We start from the raw sequence: 25,004 nt of genomic DNA on the forward strand, positions 1-25,004 counted from the left end.
GCCGCTGGCGCGCAAAGTGGCAGCATTTGCTGCGCATGCGTATTTTTTGCATTACAGAAATTATAAATATTTTGGATTTAGGCGTACTACAATTACAACTCCAATCGTTACGACAACGGGTGCGGTTTCATCAAACCATAAACCCAGCATTAAAACGTCAACATTATTTTCCGCACCCACTATGTTCGGCTGTATAGATGTCTAACAAACCTTTTAAGTGGAAGTTGTAGATGGCGCCAGATCGCTGTGCATAATTTTGCTAAAAGAGTGGACTATCTATTTCCTTTCTCATTTATGATGCCAACGCAAGGTTGAGTTGAGGTTCTAGGTTGCCTCGAAGTTGTCCGTCGTCGTCGCTAGTTTGTCGAGTCCACAGTGTCGGTGCACAGTTAGGTAGCCAAGAAATGGCCAGCGTAGAAGTAAACGGACTGAGTGCCACAAATGGCTCGCCCCGGAAAAGACCTCGGATTGTCCCCGCCGAATCGAAAGCGATAGTGATTCTGGGAGCGCAATGGGGTGACGAAGGCAAGGGAAAGGTCGTGGACATGCTGGCCGAAACCGTAGACATCGTTTGCCGGTGTCAAGTAAGTTCACTCCTAGCGTATTATTAGTAGATGTTTTTCAGTTCCTTGTTTTGAACGTTAGTTTGGGTTCGAAGTTTCCACGGATTAGCGAATTTTAGTCGTTGCAAACATTCGGCGCGACCTTTATGTAACAGGAACATAGGAAGGCACGTGTTTATTTTTATTCACGGGTCGCATCGTTTGTTCAAATTTATAAAAATTTGTTCGCCTTTTGATAGGAATGAATATTTCGGATTTAATAAAGTGTGCATACTTCGAAACACCTATGCGCTGAACTTGGCACTTTTTGTAATAGTAAGATACGATAAGTGTATATTATTTATACATGGTTGTTTCTATATGAACATCGTGGCATCGCAGTACATAGAACATTCTGAAACTAATTTACGTTTGTGGTAGTTTGTGAGTGCTGTATTTTTGTAAAATAGGCGCCAAAGCAAGCTCAAGCTTGTTTGGCCCTGAATGTTAAAAATAGCCGGTGGTGTGTCTTTTCTCTGTTGCTGTGGGTGTTAAAAGACTGAATTCATAATGCACATTCAAATATAGAATCCAATGTGCTATCATGTGATTTTAAGGTTGCTTCACACTTGCAAAATTATTAGATTTTTGCCACTTTTGTAAAGTTACGGTTCTGCTACGAATTTATGCATTCACTAAATGTATTCATGTAAATTTTGCTTTGTGTTATAAGAAAGTTGCTGGTTGTTGCTGATAAATCGGTATTTATACAGTTGGCGAAAATATACATATACGTATACGTAGACACCAGATGCATGGTGAAACATGTCGTCAGTTTAAATATTTGAATGGTAACAGGGAGTTCTCGGCTGACGTCAACTGTATATACTATAATAAAGTGACAATAACTTCTTAATATTTTACAAACAGAACTTATGACGTCTAGTTTATGTCGACCGATAAATACTTATATCTAACATGCAACTGCTCCGTAAGTACGAATGTGATAAAAATTCACTACTATGCTTTTTACTTCCCGAGCAGTTATGATAAGCATGATAAGTTTTTATTCAAAATATATTTACTTGTTCCCGCCAAAAAATTGATGACGTCACGTCAAAAGTTTGCCGAATAAATCCTTTCTAAAATGTAGAAAATATGATGAGTCTGTACCTGTAATTTATCATTCCATTCATATTTTTTGGATTTACAGAAACTACAAAACCAAATGCTTTGAAATCTTGGAGATGTTGTAAAATTATCATTTACAATCAATTACAATTTACCTTAAAACTGCTTGGAAATTTCATCTTAAAATTTTGCCAGATAAATCTTATCTAAAATGTGCTAAATATTAAGTGTTTATGCATTTAAGCGGGATGGCAAATGACCCACTCTTCTAAGAAAATAAAGGGTGGGTGGGCGGGTCAAGTACTTGTCAAGATGAGACTGATTTTGGCAGATGACTTATTCTGCTAAGAAAGCAAAGGCTGGGTGAGTGGGGTTAGTACTTGCTAAAAATAAAAAAAAAAAAATCAAAAAATGATAAATTGAAAAATCGGATAAATGAGAAATCGGAAAATTGTATAACTGTATAATCGGAAAATCAGAAACTGAAATATCGAAAACTTGGAAAAAACAAATCTTATAAAATCGAATTCGTAATTCCAGTTTTAATTTTTTTTAGTGTTTAGATTTTTCAACTTTTGAATAATTCATTTCATAATTTGTTTGACAATTTTGCAGGTTTTAACTCCAATCTTTTGATTTTTCAAGTTTTAGCTTTACAATTTTGAATTTTTTGATTTTTAATTTTTCAAGTTATCAAGTCAAAATTTTTCCGTTTCAAGATTTGTCATTTTTCGATTTTTTAACTAATACAACAAATTTATTCGAACCGAAATTTTGAAACAAAATTTTCAGATGTTTTAAAGTTACGGTAAACATGACAAATCGTTGATCAAAATTACTTTTTACTCCCTTCCAAAAACTCGGTGACAAAAATCAAAAATCGAAAATTTTAAAAAATAAACATCTATTTTCCCGATATTTTTAAAAATTAAATAATTTTGAAATCGGAAAAATGCCAAAATTCTAAACTCAAAAAATCGAAAGTTTTTGTCAGTTGCCCAAAGAAATCAAAAATCGAAAGACGGATCAAAAAACTGAAAATTTAAAAAGCGAGAAATTGAAAAATTCGAAAGTTGAAAAATTGAAAAACTGAAAAATCTAGTAGTTTTCACTGCGATAAGACTGATTTTGGCAAATCATCTACTCTCTAAGAAAACAAAGGGCGGGTGGGTGGGGCTAGCACTTGTTAAAATAAGACTGATTTTGGCAGATGACACACTCTTCTAAGAAAATAAGGGGTGCGTGGGCGGGGTTAGTACTGGTCAAGATAAGACTGATTTTGGCAATGACCCACTCTTTAAAAAAATAAAGGGCGGGTGGGGGGGGGGGCTAGTACTTGTCAAGATGAGACTGATATTGCCAAATGACATATCCTCTAAGAAAATAAGGGCGGGTGGGCGGCGGACTAGTACTTGCCAAGATAAGACTGATTTTGGCAGATGACTTATTCTTCTAAGAAAACTGGCTGGGTGAGTGGGGTTAGTACTTGCTAAAAAATAAAAAAAATTGAAAATCAAAAAATGACAAATTGAAAATTCGGAAAATTGTACAACTGTACAATCGGAAAATCAAAAACTGAAATATCGAAAAATTGAAAATAATAAATCTTATAAAATCGAATTCGAAATTCCAGTTTTCATTTTTTTTTAGTTTTTAGATTTTTCAACTTTTGAATATTTCATTTGATAATTTGTTTGACAATTTTGCAGTTTTTAATTCCAATCTTTTGATTTTTCAAGTTTTAACTTTACAATTTTGGAATTTTTTGTTTTTTAATTTTTCAAGTTCTCAAGTCAAAATTTTTCCTTTTCACGATTTGTCATTTTTCGATTTTTTAACTAAAACAACAAATTTATTCGAACCGAAATTTTGAAACATCCAAAAATCTAAAAATTGAAAATTAGAAACAAAATTTTCAGATGTTTTAAAGTTACGGTGAACATGGCAAGTCGCTGATCAAAATGACTTTTTACTCCCTTCCAAAAATTCGGTGACAAAAAATCAAAAATCGAAAATTAAAAAAATAAACATCTATTTTCTCGATATTTTTAAAAATCAAATAATTGAGAAATCGAAAAAACTGCCAAAATAGGAAAATTAAAAAATCGAAAGTTTTTTTCAGTTGCCCAGAGAAATCAAAAATCGAAAGACAGATCAAAAAGTTGAAAATTTAAAAAGCGAGAATTGAAAAATTCGAAAGTTGAAAAATCGAAAAACTGAAAAATTTAGTAGTATGAGACTGATTTTGGCAAATTATTTACTCTCTAAGAAAACAAAGGGCGGGTGGGTGGGGCTAGTATTTGCCAAAATAAGACTCATTTTGGTCAATGACCTACTCTTCTAAGCAAATAAAGAATAGGTCATCTGTCAAAATTAGTCTTATCTTCGCAAGTATGAGACTGATTTTTGCAAATGACATATTCTCTAAGAAAATAAGGGTGGGTGGGCGGGGTTAGTATTTGTCAAGATAAGACTGATTTTGGGAGATGACCCACTCTTCTAAGAAAATAAAGGGTGGGTGGGCGGGGCTAGTGCTTGTCAAGACGAGACTGATTTTGGCCAATGACATATCCTCTAAGAAAATAAGGGAGGGTGGGCGGGGGGCTAGTACTTGCCAAGATAAGACTGATTTTGGCAGATGACTTATTCTGCTAAGAAAACAAAAGCTGGGTGGGTGGGGTTAGTACTTCCTAAAAATAAAAATTAAAAATCAAAAAATGCCAAATTGAAAAATCGGATAAATGAGAAATCGGAAAATTGTACAATTGTATAATCGGAAAATCAAAAACTGAAATATCGAAAACTTGGAAAAAAAACAAATCTTATAAAATCGAATTCGTAATTCCAGTTTTAATTTTTTTTAGTTTTTAGATTTTTCAACTTTTGAATATTTCATTTGATAATTTGTTTGACAAGTTTTAGCTTTACAATTTTGAATTTTTTGATTTTTAATTTTTCAAGTTATCAAGTCAAAATTTTTCCGTTTCAAGATTTGTCATTTTTCGATTTTTTAACTAAAACAACAAATTTATTCGAACCGAAATTTTGAAAAATCTAAAAATTGAAAACTGCCAAAATTGTAAAATTAAAAAATCGAAAGTTTTCTTCAGTTGCCCATAGAAATCAAAAATCGAAAGACAGATTAAAAAGATTGAAAATTTAAAAAGCGAGAAACTGAAAAATTTGAAAATTGAAAAATCGAAAAACTGAAAAATCTGGTAGTATACTCACTACGATAAGACTGATTTTGGCAAATAATCTACTCTCTAAGAAAACAAAGAGCGGGTGGGCGGGGCTAGTACTTGTTAAAATAAGACTGATTTTGGCAGATGACCTACTCTTCGAAGAAAACAAAGGGTGGGTGGGCGGTTCTAGTACATTTTCTTAGAAGAGGTCATTTGTAAAAATGAGTCTTATTTTGGCAAGTACTAGCCGCCTTTTATTTCCGTGGAGGGTAGGTTATTTGGCAAGTACTAGCAAATTTCGACCCATTTTCGACGATTTTCTAAATTTAACTAAATACTTTTACTATAGCCCCTAGAAAACACATAGTATCGTCACCGTGGAGCAGACCTGGCGGAAACTTAACAAAAACAAAAATTATAAACACCATTTGACAGACCGCGAAATTTAAAATGCTTTTATGTTGGATTTAAAGTTTGTAGTTTATATACAAAATATGGAGTTTTAATTTGAATAAAATATAAAATTTAATCAATAAAATCTTATTTAATAATTATTAGTTATATTAATTGACAATTAATTGACTTTAAATAAAAAGACCAAGCCAAGACCACGTGACAAGAACGGTTTACGCGCTGTCAACTCTCTGCTGACACAATTTGGTTCCAAACCAGGGGAATTTTTTGCGTTACCAACTGCATTTGCTCCACTCGTACAACAATGGCTGACGGTACTATGTATTTCTAGGGGCTATAACTTTTACTTTAAATTTCGGGGCGCGGAAGTCACTTCCGGGCTCATTTCTTGGATAACTTCAACCTTTTTTCCAGAATTAGATAATTAATTCAGTGCATTGAAATTTCACAATTTTTAGAAATTTCAAAAAATTCAATACAACACGTAGAGAAAGAAAATCTTGCGTCATTTTTCCAAGCAGGTGCATGTTTTCAAGTTCAGTTCGGATTGCAGAGTTTTTGTTCGGATTAAAGAGATATCGACTTCAACTAGCCTCTGTTCGGATAATCGTGGGTTTGGATTATAGAGGTTATACTGTATTTTGCAATTACGCTCCGCCCCTCGGTCCAACAACGAATGAAAAATTCATCACAATTGAGAGGGAGCGGGTGGGTGGGGCTTAATCTTTGTTTTTTTTTTGACAAAATATAAGCCCCGCCCACCCACCCCTTCTCAATTGTGATGAATATTTTATTCATCGTGAGCTGAAGGGTGGTGGAGTTTAGTTGCAAAATCCTCATTTCTCTACAAGAAATTACTAATATGAAATACTTATGTTTTTAAGAGGGTAGAATTTTTTAGAGAAATATTGATGTTACAATTAAACTCCGCCCTTCGGTTCAACAACGAATGAAAAATTCATCACAATTGAGATCGGAGCGGGTGGGTGGGGCTTAATCTTTGTTTTTTTTTTGACAAAATATAAGCCCCGCCCACCCACCCCTACTCAATTGTGATGAATATTTTATTTATCGTGAGCTGAAGGGCGGAGTTTAGTTGCAAAATCCTCATTTCTCTACAAGAAATTACTAATATGAAATACTTATGTTTGTAAGAGGGTAGAATTTTTTAGAGAAATATTGATGTTACAGTTAAACTCCGCCCTTCGGTCCAACAACGAATGAAAAATTCATCACAATTGAGATTTGGGGGTAGGGGGGTGGTCCTTAATCTTTGGTTTTTTTTTAATATATACAGTTTTCTGTCAACAACAGGATAGCTAAACATGTTTGCAGTTTCTTATTGAAAAAAAAAGACTTCGTATATTAAGAAAAAATGGACAGAATATAACTGAAAAATCTAAAAATTGGAAAATAAAAAATTGAAAGGGTCAACAGTTGGAAAATCGCAAAACTGGAAATTAAAGAAAAAAAAATTGATAAATTGCAAAGTGAAAAACGACGAAACGAAAAATTTAAAAAACAAAAAATTATAAAATCGGAACATTGGAACATTCTAGAAATAAAGAAAATAAAAAACTCCAGAAATTCAAATTAAAAAATTGCAACATCTAGAAATTGAATTGAAAAGTTGAAAAATTGTAAAATTAAATTTAAACTTCGAACCTCGAATAATAAATGAAGGAACAAAAATTGAACAAAAAAATTCAACTCAAATAATCTGCGGGAACGTTATTTACGCCATTGATTTTAACTTTATAGAGGTTATCAGAAAACAAAAATCGCAGAATAATTTTTTTATAATTTTTCAAAAAAAGCGATAATTATATTTTAGAAACGAGGGAAATAAACTCCGAACAATTTTTAATAAATGTGGAACTTTTTTTGTAAGTTTTGGCATGAATTCAAATTGGAGGTTACGCCATGATATAAAATAAGAATCGGATTTATACACATTGTTGAAAAACACATTTGCGGAATGCTGTGTAAGAGTTTAAAACATTACACGTAACAGTTTAAAAATGTGTCATGTTAATGTGTTGCTATTAGAACTTGGGAAATAAAGGACTAAAAGGTTGCAGTTAATAGTCTCCAAGTGGTCAATATATACGTAGATTCATGAGACCAATAAAATAAAATAAAACAAAAGCAGAAACTAAATTTTCAGATGGCCCCAGTAGACAATTTGAATTTGTTACGAAAATAATAGTTTTGTAAAAAATAGCAAATGTATGATTCAACCAGTAGCAATTAGGAAAAAAACGCATGCAATAGTTTCAGTGTCGTTAAAAATTTACCCATTCATTATTTATATTAATAGTAAACAAATGGTCAAAAATAACTAAATGTACATTTTAAAGACGATTCATGATGTAATTAAATAATAATTAAACTTAAAGAAAAGTGTTACAGTAGTTCATCTTTGTCTTGACATTTTACGACTAGAATACGAGTCCACCTGTTCCCATGTTTTTCAAAAAGTTCTTAGAATTGCTTTAAGTTCTGTCGATGAAATTAATTTTATGAGCTCCATTCGGTAACACGAGTGGAAAACAATAAATATGCAATAGAGTTCATTTGAACAACTTTTCGCCCAATCATTCTGTGGTTGTTCAAGGCGGACCAGTCGTGTGGAAAGTTTGGTGGAAATTTTTATGAGTGGAATTTCTTTTAATGCCACAAAATATGTCACAAAAAAAGAGAGGGTAGTACCTGCTACGATAATTAAGATAATTTTCGAAACTACCGAAAAAATAATTTAAAAAAAAAGTTTTTTCTTCTTCGAACACTTCGAAAATTAGCCAAGGGTTTTTTTTTTTTTTAATTCAGATTTGTAGAAGTTATTTTTGGTTCCATTTCTTCGAAAAATGCAACAAATTTAGCAGAATTGATCAAACGAAAAATGTCAATTTTCGAGGCAAAAAAATTCATTATTAAACCAAATTTTTCGAAAATATGTCCTTCTGTTTGTCAAATAAGCTGGCGAGATTTATAGCGCATAATCTTTTTTGAGTATTTTTGAGCAATTTTTCAAAAATCAAAAATTTTCAATATCGTCTTCCACCGTATACATTTTTTCAGCGTTTTTCGAACATGAATTGAAAATTACTCAGACATTTTTTTGTAGATTTCAACTGGTTTCTGTAGATTACAGTTTTGGGTCTCATATCATCAAAATTCCAATAATTTTTCCAGAACTGATGAAATGAAAAATTTCAACAGGTTATGTTTTCGAATCACTTCAAATTTTAATCATTTACTTCTATTGCCGAAATAATCACGTATATCAAAAATGATTAAAATATGTTTACTATTACTGGGTGTTCTGATTTCCATGCCACTAAGTATATTTTCAATTGACGTCATCAATTTTTTAGGGGGGATCAACTATGGTTATGATAACTTTAAAACATCTGTAAGATTTCAAAGGATTCGGTTTTGCAGATTCAAAATTAAATTGCAAAATGTTGTTTAATAATTTTGATTTTTGGTTCATTGAAAAATCGAAAAATAAAAAAAAAATGGAAATCGAAGCATACAACAGTTAAAAAATTGAAAAATCTATTTAGTTTAAAAAACGGAAAATTGAAAATCCAAAAAGTAAAAAGTCGAGAAATGTAAAAATCCAGAACTCGAAAAGTCGAAATACTAAAAAATCCCAAAACTCAAATGTCGAAAAATGGAAATATAGAAGAAAAATTGAAGAATCGAAAAACTGAAAAATCACAAAATTGAACGAAATATCAAAAAATTAGGAAATTAAAAAATTGAGAAACCGAAAAGTCAAAAAAGCAAAGTCGAAAAATCGCAAATTAAAAAATCGAAAAATTGAAGAACTGAAGAACTGAAAGATCGAAACTTTGGGAAGTGGAGAAATGGGAAAAAAAAATTAATTGAGAAATACGAACACTGGAAATTCAGAAACGTCAAAATTTCAAAATTAAAAAATATTGAAGAACTGAAAAGTCGAAAAATCAAAAATTTAAAACATTGAAAAATAAAATATCGTAAACTTGAAAAATGAGAAATCCAAACATCAAAAAATAAAAAAAATAAAAAATTGGAAATCGAAAAACTGAAAAAACAACCAATCGAGAAATCGAAACTGGAAAATTTAAAAAAATGGAAAATTGAAAAATCGGATAATTCAAAAATCGAACATCGAAAAATCGAAAAACCGACAAATCGAGAAATCCAAAAATGAAAGGATCGAAAAGCCGAGAAGTCGAAAAATTGGGAAACCAAAATAAGCCAAAATCAAAAAATCGAAAAGTAAAAAATGGAAAAATTGAGAAATCGAGAGATTGAACAATCAAAATATAGAAACATCTGAATCTCGATAAATCGAAATCTCAAAAAATTGAAAAATCGAAAATTTAAAAATTCGAAAAATTGAAAAATTAAAATATGGAAAAGTTGAAAAATTGAGAAATTGCAACATAAAACAATCGAAAAATTGAAAAATCTAAAGTTTAAAAAACGAAAAACTGAAAATCCAAAAATAAAAAATTGAAAAATCCAGAATTCGAAAAGTCGAAGAATCGAAATACTGGAAAATTGAAGAATTAAAAATTTGGAAAATTGAGAAATCGATAAACAAATAAAGCGAAGTCGAAAAATCGAAGAATTGAAGAACCGAAAAATCGAAACTTTGAGAAGTGGGAAAATTAAAAATAGATTAATTGAGAAATCGGAAAACTGAAAATTTAGCAACGTAAAAATTTGAAAAATTGAAAAATAGAAATTCTGAATAACTGAAAAATTAAAAAATCGAGAAATCGAAAAATCTAAAATTTAAAACAATGAACACATGCAATTATCAAAAAATCGAAAAATCAAAAATTCAAAAATTTAAAATTTAAAAATCGAAAAACTGAAAAATCGACAAATCGAGAATTCAAAACCCCAGAATTTAAAAAATTAAATTTAAAAATACCTAAAATTGAAATATAGAAGAACTGAAAACTCGAGAAATCGAAAAACCTAATATTTTAAAAACTGAAAAGTTAAAATATCGAAAAGTTAAAAAATTTAGAAATCGAAACATAAAACAGTTAAATTGAAAAATCTAAAGTTTAAAAAACGGAAAATTGAAAATCCAAATAGTAAAAAGTCGAGAAATCTAAAAATTCCGAACTCGAAAAGTCGAAATACTAAAAAATCCCAAAACTCAAATATCGAAAAATTGACAAATAGAAGAAAAATTGAAGAATCGAAAAACTGAAAAATCGACAAATCGAGAATTCAAAACCCCAGAATTTAAAAAATTAAATTTAAAAATACCTAAAATTGAAATATAGAAGAACTGAAAACTCGAGAAATCGAAAAACCTAATATTTTAAAAATTGAAAAGTTAAAATATCGAAAAGTTAAAAAATTTAGAAATCGAAACATAAAACAGTTAAATTGAAAAATCTAAAGTTTAAAAAACGGAAAATTGAAAATCCAAATAGTAAAAAGTCGAGAAATCTAAAAATTCCGAACTCGAAAAGTCGAAATACTAAAAAATCCCAAAACTCAAATATCGAAAAATTGACAAATAGAAGAAAAATTGAAGAATCGAAAAACTGAAAAATCACAAAATTGAACGAAATATCGAAAAATTAGGAAATTGAAAAATTGAGAAACCGAAAAGTCAAAAAAGCAAAGTCGAAAAATCGCAAATTAAAGTCGAAAAATTGAAAAACTGAAGAACTGAAAGATCGAAACTTTGGGAAGTGGAGAAATGGGAAAAAAAAATTAATTGAGAAATACGAACACTGGAAATTCAGAAACGTCAAAATTTCAAAAATTAAAAAATATTGAAGAATGGAAAAATCGAAAAATTTAAAATTTAAAACATTCAAAAATAAAATATCGTAAAATTGAAAAATGGAGAAATCCAAACATCAAAAAATAAAAAAAATAAAAAATTTGAAAATCGAAAAACTGAAAAAACAACGAATCGAGAAATCGAAACTGGAAAATTTAAAAAATTGGAAAATTGAAAAATCGGATAATTCAAAAATCGAACATCGAAAAATCGAAAAACCGACAAATCGAGAAATCCAAAAATGAAAGGATCGAAAAGCCGAGAAGTCGAAAAATTGGGAAACCAAAATAAACCCAAATAAAAAAATCGAAAAGTAAAAAATGGAAAAATTGAGAAATCGAGAGATTGAACAATCAAAATATAGAAACATCTGAATCTCGATAAATCGAAATCTCAAAAAATTGAAAAATCGAAAATTTAAAAATTCGAAAAATTGAAAAATTAAAATATGGAAAAGTTGAAAAATTGAGAAATTGCAACATAAAACAATCGAAAAATTGAAAAATCTAAAGTTTAAAAAACGAAAAACTGAAAATCCAAAAATAAAAAATTGAAAAATCCAGAATTCGAAAAGTCGAAGAATCGAAATACTGGAAAATTGAAGAATTAAAAATTTGGAAAATTGAGAAATCGATAAACAAATAAAGCGAAGTCGAAAAATCGAAGAATTGAAGAACCGAAAAATCGAAACTGAGAAGTGGGAAAATTAAAAATATATTAATTGAGAAATCGGAAAACTGAAAATTTAGCAACGTCAAAATTTGAAAAATTGAAAAATAGAAATTCTGAAGAACTGAAAAATCAAAAAATCGAGAAATCGAAAAATCTAAAATTTAAAACATTGAACAATTAAAATATCGCAAAATTGAAGAATCGAGAAATGCAATTATCAAAAAATCAAAAAATAAAAATTCGAAAATGTAAAATTTAAAAATCGAAAAACTGAAAAATCGACAAATCGAGGAGAATTCGAAACCCCAGAATTTAAAAAATTGAAAAATTGCAAAACCGGATAACTAAAAAATTGAAACATCGAAAAATTGGAAAATCGAAAAATTAAAAAAAAATGGAAAATCGAAAAATTAAAAATTCCGAAATTTGAAATCGAAAAACCTAAAATTTTAAAAATTGTAAAGTTAAAATATCGAAAAGTTAAAAAATTTAGAAATCGAAGCATAAAACAGTTAAAAAATTGAAGAATCTATTTAGCTAAAAAACGGAAAATTGAAAATCCAAAAAGTAAAAAGTCGAGAAATCTAAAAATCCAGAACTCGAAAAGTCGAAATACAAAAAAATCCCAAAACTCGAATATCGAAAAATTGAAAAATAGAAGAAAAATTGAAGAATCGAAACACTGAAAAATCACAAAATTGAACGAAATATCCAAAAATTAGGAAATTAAAAAATTGAGAAACCGAAAAGTCAAAAAAGCAAAGTCGAAAAATCGCAGACTTAAAAAATCGAAAAATTGAAAAATAAAAAAATTGAAGAACCGAAGAACTGAAAGATGGAAACTTTGGGAAGTAGAGAAATGGGAAAATAAAAAAATAGATTAATTGAGAAATACGAACACTGAAAATTCAGAAACGTCAAAATTTGAAAAATTAATAAATATTGAAGAACTGAGAAATCGAAAAATCTAAAATTTAAAACATTGAAAAACGGAAAAATCAACGAATCGAGAAATCGAAACTCGAAAATTTAAAGAATTGGAAAATTGAAAAATTGAAAAATCGGATAATTCAAAAATCGAACATGGAAAAATCGAGAAACCAAAAAGCAAAAATTCGAAAAATCGTCAAATCGAAATCGAAAAATGAAAAGATTGAAAAATCGAAAACTAAAAATGGAAAAAATTGATAAATCGAGAGATTGAACAAACAAAACATGGAAACATCCGAATCTCGATAAATCGAGATCTCAAAAAATTGAAAAATCGAAAATTCAAAAATTCGGACAATTGAAAAATTTAAATATAGAACTGGGAACTCGAGAAATGGAAAATTTTAGAAATTTGAAAATTGAAAAATTAAAATATGGAAAAGATGAAAAATTGAGAAATTGAAATATAAAACATCGAAAAATTGAAAAATCCAAACTTTTAAAAACGAAAAACTGAAAATCCATAAATAAAAAATCGTTAAATCTAGAACTCGAAGAATCGAAATACTGAAAGAAATATCGAAAAATTGAAGAATTGGAAAACCGAAAAATCGAAACTTTGAGAAGTGGGAAAATCAAAAATAGATTAATTGGGAAATCGGAAAACTGAAAATTTAGCAACGTCAAAATTTAAAACATTGAACAATTAAAATATAGCAAAATTGAAGAATCGAAAAATTCAAACATCAAAAAATAAAAACTCGAAAATTTAAAATTTAAAAATCGAATAACTAAAAAATCGACAAATCGAGAATTCGAAACCCCAGAAATTAAACAATTGAAAAACCGGATAACTAAAAAGTCGAAAAACTGAGAAATCCAAAAATCAAGACATCGAAAAATTCAAAAACTGAGATATCGAAAAATCCAAAAATCAGAGGATCGAGAAATTGAGGAGTCGGAAGCCCAAAACAAAACTTAAAAATCAAAAAAATGAAAAATCGAAGAATTTTAAAAAATAAAAACTAGAAAATCGAAAATTTAAAAATTCGAAAAATTGAAATATAGAAGAACCTATGAGAAGAACTGAAAACTTGAGATATCGAAAAACCTAGAATTTTAAAAACTGAAAAATTGAGAAATAGAAATATAAAACAGTCGAAAATCCCAAAAATAAAAAACCGAGAAATCAAAAAAAAATCCAGCAATCCAAAAATCGAAAAACTAAAAAAGTTAAGTCGAAAAATCGTAAGCTTAAAAAAATCGAAAAATTGAAAAATCGAAACTTTTGGAAGTCGACAAATGGAAAAATAAAAAAAATACTTCAGAAATCGGAAAACTGAAAATTTAGAAACGTGAAAAATTGAAAAATCGAAATATTTAAAAACCGTAAAATTGAAGAGGACAAAAATTGAAAAATCGGAAAATTGAGAAATCGAAAAATAAAAAAATCGAGAAATCGAAAATTTGAAGAATGGAAAAATTTAAAAAGCCCAAAATTGAAATATTGAAAAATTGAGACCTCTAAAGTTAAAAATCTAGAAATCGAAAATCATATTTATAGGATTTTTTCATGCCTTAGGAAAACAAAAAGTAAAAAATACAATAACAACTCGAATTTTTGAACAGTATATGTTGTGTATTTATTTATCAATTTCTGTCGTTTAGATGTTTGTTTTGGATTTTTCAGGGTGGAAACAATGCAGGACACACGGTGGTGATCGAAGGGATGGAATATGATTTTCACTTGTTGCCGAGTGGTATTATCCATCCCCAATGCACTTCCGTCATTGGTAAGCGCTTTTTTTGTTTTTATTACTTGTTGCTCGATCAGATCGATTTTATTGTATTTGAGCTTGTATTTCAATTACATTTAATGAAAATCGAGTTTTGTGACGAATTTTTTCGTAAATTGTGCAACATTTGGGTGTTGCGTCAAAGTACGCAACATTACATATGTGTATTATATTACAAACAAGATTATTTTTGCTCGTGACCCAAACATTTAATATCAAATTCTCTTCAATTTACCACAAAAATAATTCAGATATTCCAACTTTTGCTTTATTTATTGATCTAAGAATTACAAACACGCAATAGGTTATTAAATAAAGACTTGTCTTGCATGACATAATAAACATCATCAGTAATTTTATAACAGAAGTACCATTTGGCGAATGGTACCGTTCCAAAAGCATGTTAATAAGTTTGAAGGTTGAATGTTCCTCAGTATTTTAAATAAATAACTTGGATGTTTGCTTTATCTAGGGAATGGCGTGGTAATCCATTTACCAGGATTGTTCGAAGAAGTGGAAAAAAACGAAAGAAAAGGGCTGCAGAACTGGGAAGGACGCTTGATTATATCGGACCGCGCTCATTTGGTTTTTGATTTCCACCAACAAGTTGATGGACTCCAAGAACAAGAAAACACCCAAAAAGGTCAAGGTTTAGGGACTACGAAAAAAGGGATTGGACCGACGTATTCGTCGAAAGCGACAAGAAATGGCATCAGAATTGGGGAATTGTTAGGAGATTTTGCGCAGTTCGAAAAAAAGTATGCTCGTGAGAAAAGTTTTGGTTTTTTCTAATTGACTACTGTAACTGTAGATTCAAAGGCCTAGTGAATATGTATCAGAGGATGTTCCCGGACTTGAAAGTCGACGTCGAAAGTGAATTAATTAGGTACAAAAAATTCGCCGAGAAAGTAAGGCCTTTTGTTCACGAAACGGTTTCCTTCCTGGACAAAGCAATAAAAGCGGGGAAAAAAGTATTAGTGGAGGGTGCCAACGCAGCAATGTTGGACATTGACTTTGGTAAGTGTATTTAGTAAGTAGAATGTAGTTTTATTGTATATTTTGCATTATTCTGTAAACAAATTCTCACGCAGTATGTCTACAGTTTACAATTTCAGGGACTTATCCTTATGTTACATCTTCGAATTGTAGTGTGGGTGGGGTATGCACAGGCCTAGGGCTTTCGCCTTCAAGAATTGGTGAAATTATAGGTGTTGTTAAGGCCTACACAACGAGGGTAGGAGACGGTCCTTTCCCGACTGAACTACACGATGTAAGGAAAATTTAATATCTCCCACTAGTCATACAATTGCGTCAATTCCTTACAGAGTGTTGGGCAATGTTTACAAGAACGAGGTGCCGAATTCGGTGTCACCACAAAGAGAAAACGGAGATGTGGTTGGTTGGATATCTTCCTTCTTCAGTATAGCAACATGATAAATGGTTACACCGCTTTATGCCTAACGAAACTTGATATATTAGATACTTTGCCTGAAATCAAGCTCGGTGTTGGATATAAATTAAAAGGAAAGGCGATTGATTATTTCCCGTCTAGTGCGGCGGACCTCGGTGAAGTAGAGGTAATTGATTTGTTATTATAATTTTTAAGCGACTTGTTGAATTTTTGAATTATAGGTTGAGTACATTACGCTGCCTGGGTGGAACACGTCTACAGCAAACGTACGAGAGTTCAACGATTTGCCAGAAAACGCGAAAAAATACGTCGATAAAATCGAGCAGTTGCTAAATGTTCCTGGTACGGTATTACTAATTTTGTAATATTTTGTAAAGTACACCATTTGTATTTCAGTGAAATGGATAGGAGTCGGCAAAGGCCGGGAGTCCATTATAACAATAGCAGCCCAGTAAACACTACCACAGTACACGTTTTAATTAAATTTTTAATGTGTAATTTCATCATTTTAAAATTATTGCGCTATAGTGAAATATGCAATAGTATTAGACATTAAGTACAAACATGTATTTAAACCGAGTATTTGTTGTTTATTCTTATTTTTGTTTAATTTAGAAAAATTTTTATTGCAAATATGTTTATGAATTGAATTGTTATCAAGCTGATGGTTTTTGTAAAGGCAAATTTAAATTTTCACTTTGCACAAATATTAAGTAGAAGTGTAGGTAATCAGTTGAATTGTGGCTTCCAGTATTTGCTACAATAATAATAATATTGTTATATATTTGTGCAGTTGACTGAATCATTGGCTGTAGTGCCTATTAAATTTTGTATACAATATTTAAAAGTGCGCAATTTATTTGAATTGAGTACTTGATACCCAAAGGATTTTGGCTTTTTAATTGTCGGTAAAATTGTGTACAAGTTGCGTGTTATCTACGTTATAAATTATCAAGTATCACAGAAAATGGATAAGCAACAAGTGTAAATATAGTATTTCTTATCTGCTATTAACTACAGTTAGACTTTGTTTTACAGGTGTAATTGATATTAGGATTAGTTACTTTTGAGAATCCAGCGATTAACTTGGTTTTAATAAATCGTGCGCACACGCCTTAATAGGAATTTTACACTTCTATTAAGTTTCTAAAAATTTATTTATGTAATTTGAAGGAAACCCTTAATTGTATTTTCTTTGTTTCAATATAACTGGTTCTATTTTTCACTTGATGCTTAATCGCAACTTTCTGATTGTTGTATAAATATATTTTAAAAGAAATGTTGTTCTTTTTGTTATGATCATATTAATTTGCCGTTTTGTTTCTAGAATATTGAGTTATTTTGTCGTGAAAATAGCTTTTAAATTATTTAACATTGACAATCTAATTTATTGCATTGTCACTCCACTAACTGATAAATTTTTTTGTTTATCATTTTCCATAATCTATAAAATTTTATCATAGTCGTTGTTTGATGCGTAAAATGGTGTCTTTGACAGGAAATTGTAAAATTTTTAACAAGCAAAGAACTTTTTTTAAAGTCAACAAGCGGCAAATGTAGATGGTACATTAAGTTTATTTTTGGATGGAAAGACATATTTAGCAATACTTTCTTGGAATGGAATTTAAAAGTTGGTAACTTGTCTTGTTTATATTTGGACAAGAATTCTAACTCAATGTCTTCTTTATCAAAATGAAGCAAAAATGTGTCCTGAACTCTTAAACGTTGTGTACATAATAAAAATGAAAGAAAATACAGACATGAATACTATAAAAATTAAGCTTTAAGAAAATTTGCAGTAGTTGGATATGCTGCAAGTTGCAAGATACAAAAATTAAAATTTAACACGTTTAGAACGTTATATTGTATGTATAAGACTGATATACTGACTTCTTCAGAGATACGGTGGTATTTATAAAAATGAAACTTAATCCATACAGTGAAAAATTTTTTTAGGTAAATTCCGTTCGTTAGATTTCCATTCTCGTTTGGTGTGCAATTTTTGATTAAAAAAACTATAAACTTGACCAATTTTCACACAACAAACTTTAAACGGACACGTTCATGAATTTTTTAATGAAATGCTGAAAGTGTTTGCGTTCTGAGATAGGAGATACACCTTTCTTGTGATACCATTTATAATCCTAAAAAATTCTGGTTCTAATTGTGAATCCTCTTTGTTGCGTGGTTGGTTGCCGACCACAAGTTTCGGGATGAAAATCGATTATGTAGTGTAGTAACTGTCCCCTAGAAGGCGCTGGTTAACCTTCAAACATTTTTTAGTAGAAAATCTGAGATCCGAATTTTCAGTTACAATACCGTTTTAATGATTCTAGAAAACTCTACTTTCTAAAATAAACTTTCAAAATGTGTTGTAAAATGTTGATTTTTACTTCCCGAACGTAAGCTAAGCAAGTACAGTAATCGACAGTCATGAACTCATGACATCATGACCTATAGAGTCTGATAAAGTGGTCTCCCGTTTCCGTCTATCTGTCTGTCTGTCTGTCTGGTGTCTGTATCCATTTTTATTAGACACGTAATCTCCGAAATTGCCGGACCGATTGTTTTGTATGTATATGTATTAGGAATATCATGTAAATAGTTAAACGCTAATTAAAATTTGGCAATCATCCCACCACCAATGGGATAACGTCATTTCCAAAATTTATAGTAGTAATTGTTTTAAATTTTATAAAAGAAGATACCCCTGCACTGGTCTGTGAATTCGTGGAAAAAATTCGGAACTGTATAACAATATTTTGCAATTTAACTTTGAAACTGAAGTTCTTTGTTTATTCCCTCCCAAAAAATTGATGACGTTATCTCCAATTTTTACGAATAAATCCTCTATATACCAAATATTATCAATGTATACTTATGGTTTATCAACGCACTCATCCTTTTGAGAATTACTTATACAGGGTGACACAAAAAGTTAATGAAAGAGTCAGAGATAATGTATTTATATTAGGAATATCATGTAGACGGTAAAACGCTAACCAAAATTTGTCTAATAGTAAATGGGTTTTGAATTGTACAAAATAACATAGTCCTATACGTGTAGTTTATGACTCCGTGTTGAGTTTTTACCGGAAACGTCCAGATTTTTGGAAAAAAATCAAAATTATAAAACATTTTGCAATTTAATTTTGAGTCTGCAAAACCGAATGCTTTGAAATCTTGCAGATGGTTTACAGTTATGATAACCATGATAAGTTTTTAATCAAAGTGTATGTGTTTATCAACCCCAAAAAAATTGATGTTGCATTAATATTTTTTTTAGATTTGCATATACAGGATGACTCGAAAAAATTATGAATGAGTCAATTTATTTTATTGATTGAATCAAGCTTGCAAAACTGAATACTTTCAAATCTTGCAGACGTTTTAAAGTTATTGTAAGGATGGTAATCGTATTGTAAGGTAATCGTCAGGTTGATCATTTTTTAACCAAAATATATCTGTTTCTTCCCCTCAAAAAATTGATGATGTCATCTTAAAATTTTGCCGAGTAAACTCTATTCAAAAGGTGCAAAATATGATGAGATTTTACTTGCGATTTTTCATCGCATTCATATTTTTTAGCACAAAAAATTTTTTGAAATTCAATACTGTTATTTTTAGTATCATCATCAATCCTAGTTGATAAAAAACTTAACTCGAAAATATTAGATATGTTTCATTGTACTTCAGGAGCGAGGGAAGTTCTGTGGAATCAACTTCCGACCAATTTTTTTTCAAATATCGGAATTTCTAGTGTGGTGACCGAATTTGAATTAAAATTTCTCGCTGAAAAAAAACAACGGCGCGAAATTGCATTTGAATAATTTGAATTTGAAAAAAAAAATTCAGTCAAGAAAATCATTAAACATAGGCAACCATGTGCACGTTTAGTTCTTTTCTGGTAGTTGGTAGCTCCTAGGGAATTTTAGTTCGAGGGTTGGTAGTAAGAGGGTTGATAGCGAGGTGTGCTGGTTTGGTAGAGGGTCGTCACACGTCACTTTTTAAGTTTAGTTGGTTTAGTTGTTAGAAAAAGGGATGAAATCTTTGTTTAACGAAAATTAATCGTATCGATTGCGATGTCACAGTTTCCCCAACACGCGTAACTAATTCTTGCGGTTTTTCCAATGCGAATTTTCGACCGACGCTAACAGGTGGTGTAAATTTGTTTTATTGTTTGTAAATTCATGTCAGGATTTTAATCGTTAACTGGTTCTAACACAATTTAACAATCAGGAGATTATTTAGATACAGTACTGGCTAGGAGGTTTCGTGAGATTCACTTACTCAGGGCTCATCCTTTTTTTACTAAGTTATAAATAAAGACGGGCAAAATTACTTGGCTTGCTCGAAAAACGCTCCCACTACTCATTTTCACTGCCAGTCCAGGGTCGCGCGACCGAACATGCAGCGATGGGCGAAGCGAAACAATAACATAGCGCGCTACTGAAAGAAAGTGGTGGGAGCCGCATGCATTAACTTTGACTGTCTCTAGTTATAAATAAGGTTTCTAGATGCTTATACTTTATACTTAAGTGTTAAATTATAACATTTCTTAATTCCTCACACAAGATTGCTAATAGTTCATAACGGCAGTTAAATTAAACGTTGCCCCATTCTGGGAAAAGGACCGTGAAAGTGCAGTAGAATTCATAATATCGTGGAATGGGTTACGGAGGAATGAAAAATTTCTCCCCTTAGGCAGTTATTATCATCACATCATCACATCACCGAGACATATTTTCTCGCAACGTGGAAAATTACATCACCGAGAAGCTTTTCTCACAACGCCGGATGCATTTTGTGTTTATTTATCATGTGTTTGTCTAGGATAAGTTGATTGTTTTTAAGTAACCAATCACTTGGATAGTGGCATAATTTAACATAATGTAAATTCTTTGTTTGAATCGTTGATAAATTGCGGCGTCATTTCACATAATGTACATTCTTGGTTTGAATCGCTGATAAAGTGTGGCATAATTTAACATCAGGTAAATTCTGTGTTCTGGCAACCGTCATGTTGAAAGAGTATTTTCAAACCGAACACATGTTTGAACTGTAAAATTTTATTGAACAAATTAACAACATCGTAGGTCATGTGGGACGTGCATTTTATTCCTTTGATTTTCGCATTTCTAGGAGACATATTTTTGACGCACATTGCAGCTGAATAACTTCACTTTTAAAAAATTAACCAATAACTCGGATGGACATAAAATATTGATCTCATGTAATTTTGTTAGCTTTGCAATTTTTCACCTCATGTAATTTTTCTCTATCTCGCAGTTTTAACTTCAGTAATTTTCTTTGTTGTATAATTTAAATTTAACGTAAATTTTCATGCTCCGAATTTTCTAACCTCAGGTAATTTTTTTGTCTGCAGAAGTTTTATTTCACACCAGATCTTTTTTGTTTTTTATAAATCTTTGCTAGTTTTTGTTTATTAATGCTTCCATCATATAAATTGTCTGATATTCAATCTTAATCTATACTTCTATACTTATATAATAAAGCTGAAGCTTTTGTTTATTTGAACACGTTAATCTCAGAAACTACTGGTTCAAATTCAAAAAATCTTTTTGTGTTGGATAGTCTATGTACCATATCTACATATAGGCTACATAATATCACGCTACGATCATTAGGAGCGAAGTAGCAATGAAAAATTCGGAAAAACGGGAAAATTATTTCTCCTTTGACAGCTTCCGTTGCTGACGCTGCTTAAACGGTTAAAGTTACGTAAAAATCATGTATGACGAAATTGTTCCCCTCTAAAAGTTCTAAAGAAAAGTCCGCGACAGCATATGTCTATCTTTTAAGGTCGAGTCAGTATAACCTTTTTTATGATAATGAAATTTGTTCTAAAAGTAATAATGCATTATGTATAAAATTCTCGCGTCACAGTGTTTGTAACCGAACTTCTCCGAAATGGGTTGACCGATTTGTATGAAATTTTTTTAGGTATATTCGGTAGGTCTGCGAATAGGTTGTAAACTATTTTTTAAACCCCTAAGTGATAAGGATGGCCCACCCTAAAAAGTTTTTGTCTATTTTTTGGACACATTTTTTTATTTTTATTTTTTTAAGAATTAGCATCAAAAATTACACATAACCCTGAATTTTCACCTTTCTATCACCAACCTCCATTTTTAATCGTCTATATAATAAAAATCAATTGCTGTTCCTGTTAGTCTCGCTAAGACTCAAAAACGGCTTGATCGATTTGAAGAATTTTTTATATTACGGGGATGGTTTATAAATAAAAAAAATAAGGAAAACTTAAAAGAACAGTTAAAAAATAAAAAAATTCTAAAAATTTTGTATGGGAATCGCCACTTCGAATTAATTTCAATAGTTGGTGTTTCTGACGGACCTGTCGTCTAACTGACGTGTCATACAAAACTAATTCTTCCGTGCAATTGTGAAAAGTATGTTGCATTTCAAATCCTTCTTTGTTTTTTCGTAAAAAAAAAAACGTCGTTTATTTTAAGAAAAGTCTTGGTTAAAGTGAATTTAATTACACATTGCGAAAGTTTCTTATTAATTTTGATCTGCCATTCTATTTACCTATATTCACTTTGTTGGTTTCGACAAAACCTCAAACTTTACCGTTATTCGAGGATTTAATTTGAAGTTTTCAATATTTTAAAATTCTCAAGACAAAATTTACAGATTTGACTGACTGTGAAAATAATTCTGTGTCGTTTTATGAGGTTCATTAAAATGCCGAGAAGACGACAACCTCACATAGGTCCACGAAGTCAATAAAATGTACGACGAACTACCTCAGGTGCAAACCGCAATGATTTATTTCATGGGTAATTCGGATATGGAAGTTGATCAGCGTTGTGCTCATAATCAACATAATCAAACATTGAAGCGAGACATTGGGTGGTATGAATAAAACTGAGTAGAAACTAATATTCAAAGTACGAAGTACCTACTTCATTATTACTTTTATATACCTGAGCATCTACTCTATGTACTGAGTACCTACTTGGAAACATTGTATCTCCCCGGACATTGAACATCTACGCGTTTTGTGAGCATTTAATCTCAAAATGAGCATCGGCGTGGCAAATAACTGAGCTGTCTGTTAAGCAGCTTAGAAAACGAGTAGGATCGTTGTAAGAGTGAATTTTGACTAAACATGGTGACTTTCATGAACGTGGAACGTCGTCAAAAGGTGCATTCAGTTTGAAAAACACATTAGGAGCAGGAATATCGAAAACTTTTCAGGTAATTAACTTTTATTTATGCATAAATTGTGCAGTGCATTTTTTATAACACTGGCCATAGAGATTGCCATCTCAAGGTGTCTACCCCATACTAACTTATATTTTGGTGACTCGATTTTTGCTTTGATGGTTGAACACTGTCACTGCTGTCCTTTTTTGTTGTATCGAGATGCTACTTGAGCATCAACTGTTACCTACTGAAGTATTAATATCATCTAGAAAAACTAGAAATATTTTGATTTGATATTCGAGTAGATAGTTCATATTTCGAGTATGAGCATCTACTGAGTTTTATTTATATCAACCATTGTCAAAAAATTGTTCGAACGTTGTTTCGACAGAACTTCCTTCGCACCAAAAGTATAATGAAACATATTCAGCATTTTCGAGTTGAGTCTTTTCTTCACACAATTTTGTGATGACCTAATCAACATTTACGATTAACACGTATACCACCTTGGATTGGTGCAGTGTAATACTAAAAATAACTGTATTGTATTCCCAAAATTATCTGCGAAAATCGAGTGAGCCGTTCCACCAATTTTTTGGGGGCAATAAATAAATATTCTTAACAATTTACCATGCTTACAATAACTTTAAAACGTCTGCAAGATCTCAAAGTATTCATTTTTGCAACTCTTGAGTTATTCACTAAAATAAATTGACTGATCCATATATTTTTTTGAGTCACTGTAAAAGCAAATCTAAAAAATATGAATGCAATGATAAATTACGAAAATATACTGATGATATTTTCCACATTTTAGATTGGATTTATTCGACAAAATCTTGAGATGACGTCTTCAAGTTTTTGGGCTTGATAAACAGATATATTTTGATTGAAAACCTACCATGTCAAACAGTAACTTCAAAACCTCTGCAATATTTCAAAATTCAGTTTTGCAATTCTTGATTCAATCAATAAAATAAATTGACTTAGTGATTAATTTTTTTGAGACACCCCCTATAAGCAAAACTAAAAAATATGAATGGAATGATAAATCACAAGTATAGTCTCATCGTATTTTGGACATTTTAGATAGGATTCATTTGGCAAAATTTTGGGCTGGCGTAATCAATTTGTTGGAGGGGATAAGTAAATATATTTTGAATAAAAATTTATTATGCTTATCATATGTTTAAAACATCTGCAAGATTTCAAAGCATTCGATTTTGCAGATTCAAAACTAAATTGTAGGTGAAACGAAGTTCACGGGGTCAGCTAGTCTCAGATAAAAATTATTTGCTGTTTAAATATTTCACGAGAGTCAATGACGAATTCAAATGTTGTTTATTTCTCTTTTTGAAACTTAACACTTGTTCAGTTGTGGTTTAATAATAGGGTTATAAGAATTGAATATTTAAATGGAATTGAGGTTAAATAACAAAAAAAAACACGTGGCTGAAGCAGAGTGCGCGGTTCCTTGTTGAGCTGGCCGTCGCGCCATCTGCACAAAAGATGCAGACCTAGAATAGAGTCAGGGGCGGTCGGGATGACATGACGCTGACGGCTTTTGTCCATAGCCGGGGCCCAATCACTAGTTTGCGACCGTAACGGCCTGCTCGTACGGCGAGCCGTAGGCGAGATCTGTATGTTTGACAATGCCATAAAAGTGCTACCGGTCGTATATTGTATAACATTTTTTAGGATACTGCAACAATTTCAAAAATTCATGAAAACAATAATTTTATCCGATTCGTCGCGTCGATTCAAGTGGCGCATAAAGTGAAAATCATCACATATGTGCTGGTTTGTTGCTAAGATGAAGGCAGTAAACAATAAAATTTCGTGAATTTAATTTTCCATTAAAATGGATTTGTCCCAAAATTTTGAAGAAAGTAAACAGCGCTAGATCGAATATTCTGCCAG

At 30.9% G+C, this 25,004-nt stretch overlaps 1 protein-coding gene across 1 annotated transcript; it reads left to right on the forward strand.

The window, feature by feature from the left end:
* The first annotated feature begins 283 nt into the window (after nucleotides 1-283).
* Nucleotides 284-17,172, forward strand: LOC135136341 (adenylosuccinate synthetase). Its single transcript, XM_064065572.1, has 8 exons — nucleotides 284-584; nucleotides 14,377-14,479; nucleotides 14,955-15,240; nucleotides 15,294-15,499; nucleotides 15,598-15,752; nucleotides 15,808-16,059; nucleotides 16,115-16,235; nucleotides 16,290-17,172. Exons 1-8 carry the CDS (start codon nucleotides 405-407, stop codon nucleotides 16,346-16,348), a joined length of 1,362 nt encoding a protein of 453 aa, XP_063921642.1. The 5' UTR covers nucleotides 284-404; the 3' UTR covers nucleotides 16,349-17,172.
* The last annotated feature ends 7,832 nt before the right edge of the window (nucleotides 17,173-25,004 follow it).

The sequence above is a fragment of the Zophobas morio genome, unplaced genomic scaffold (genome assembly GCF_036711695.1).
Source record: "Zophobas morio isolate AGI-343-1 ecotype UQ-CSIRO unplaced genomic scaffold, CSIRO_AGI_Zmor_V1 ptg000026l, whole genome shotgun sequence".
Classification (NCBI taxonomy): Eukaryota; Metazoa; Arthropoda; class Insecta; order Coleoptera; family Tenebrionidae; genus Zophobas; species Zophobas morio.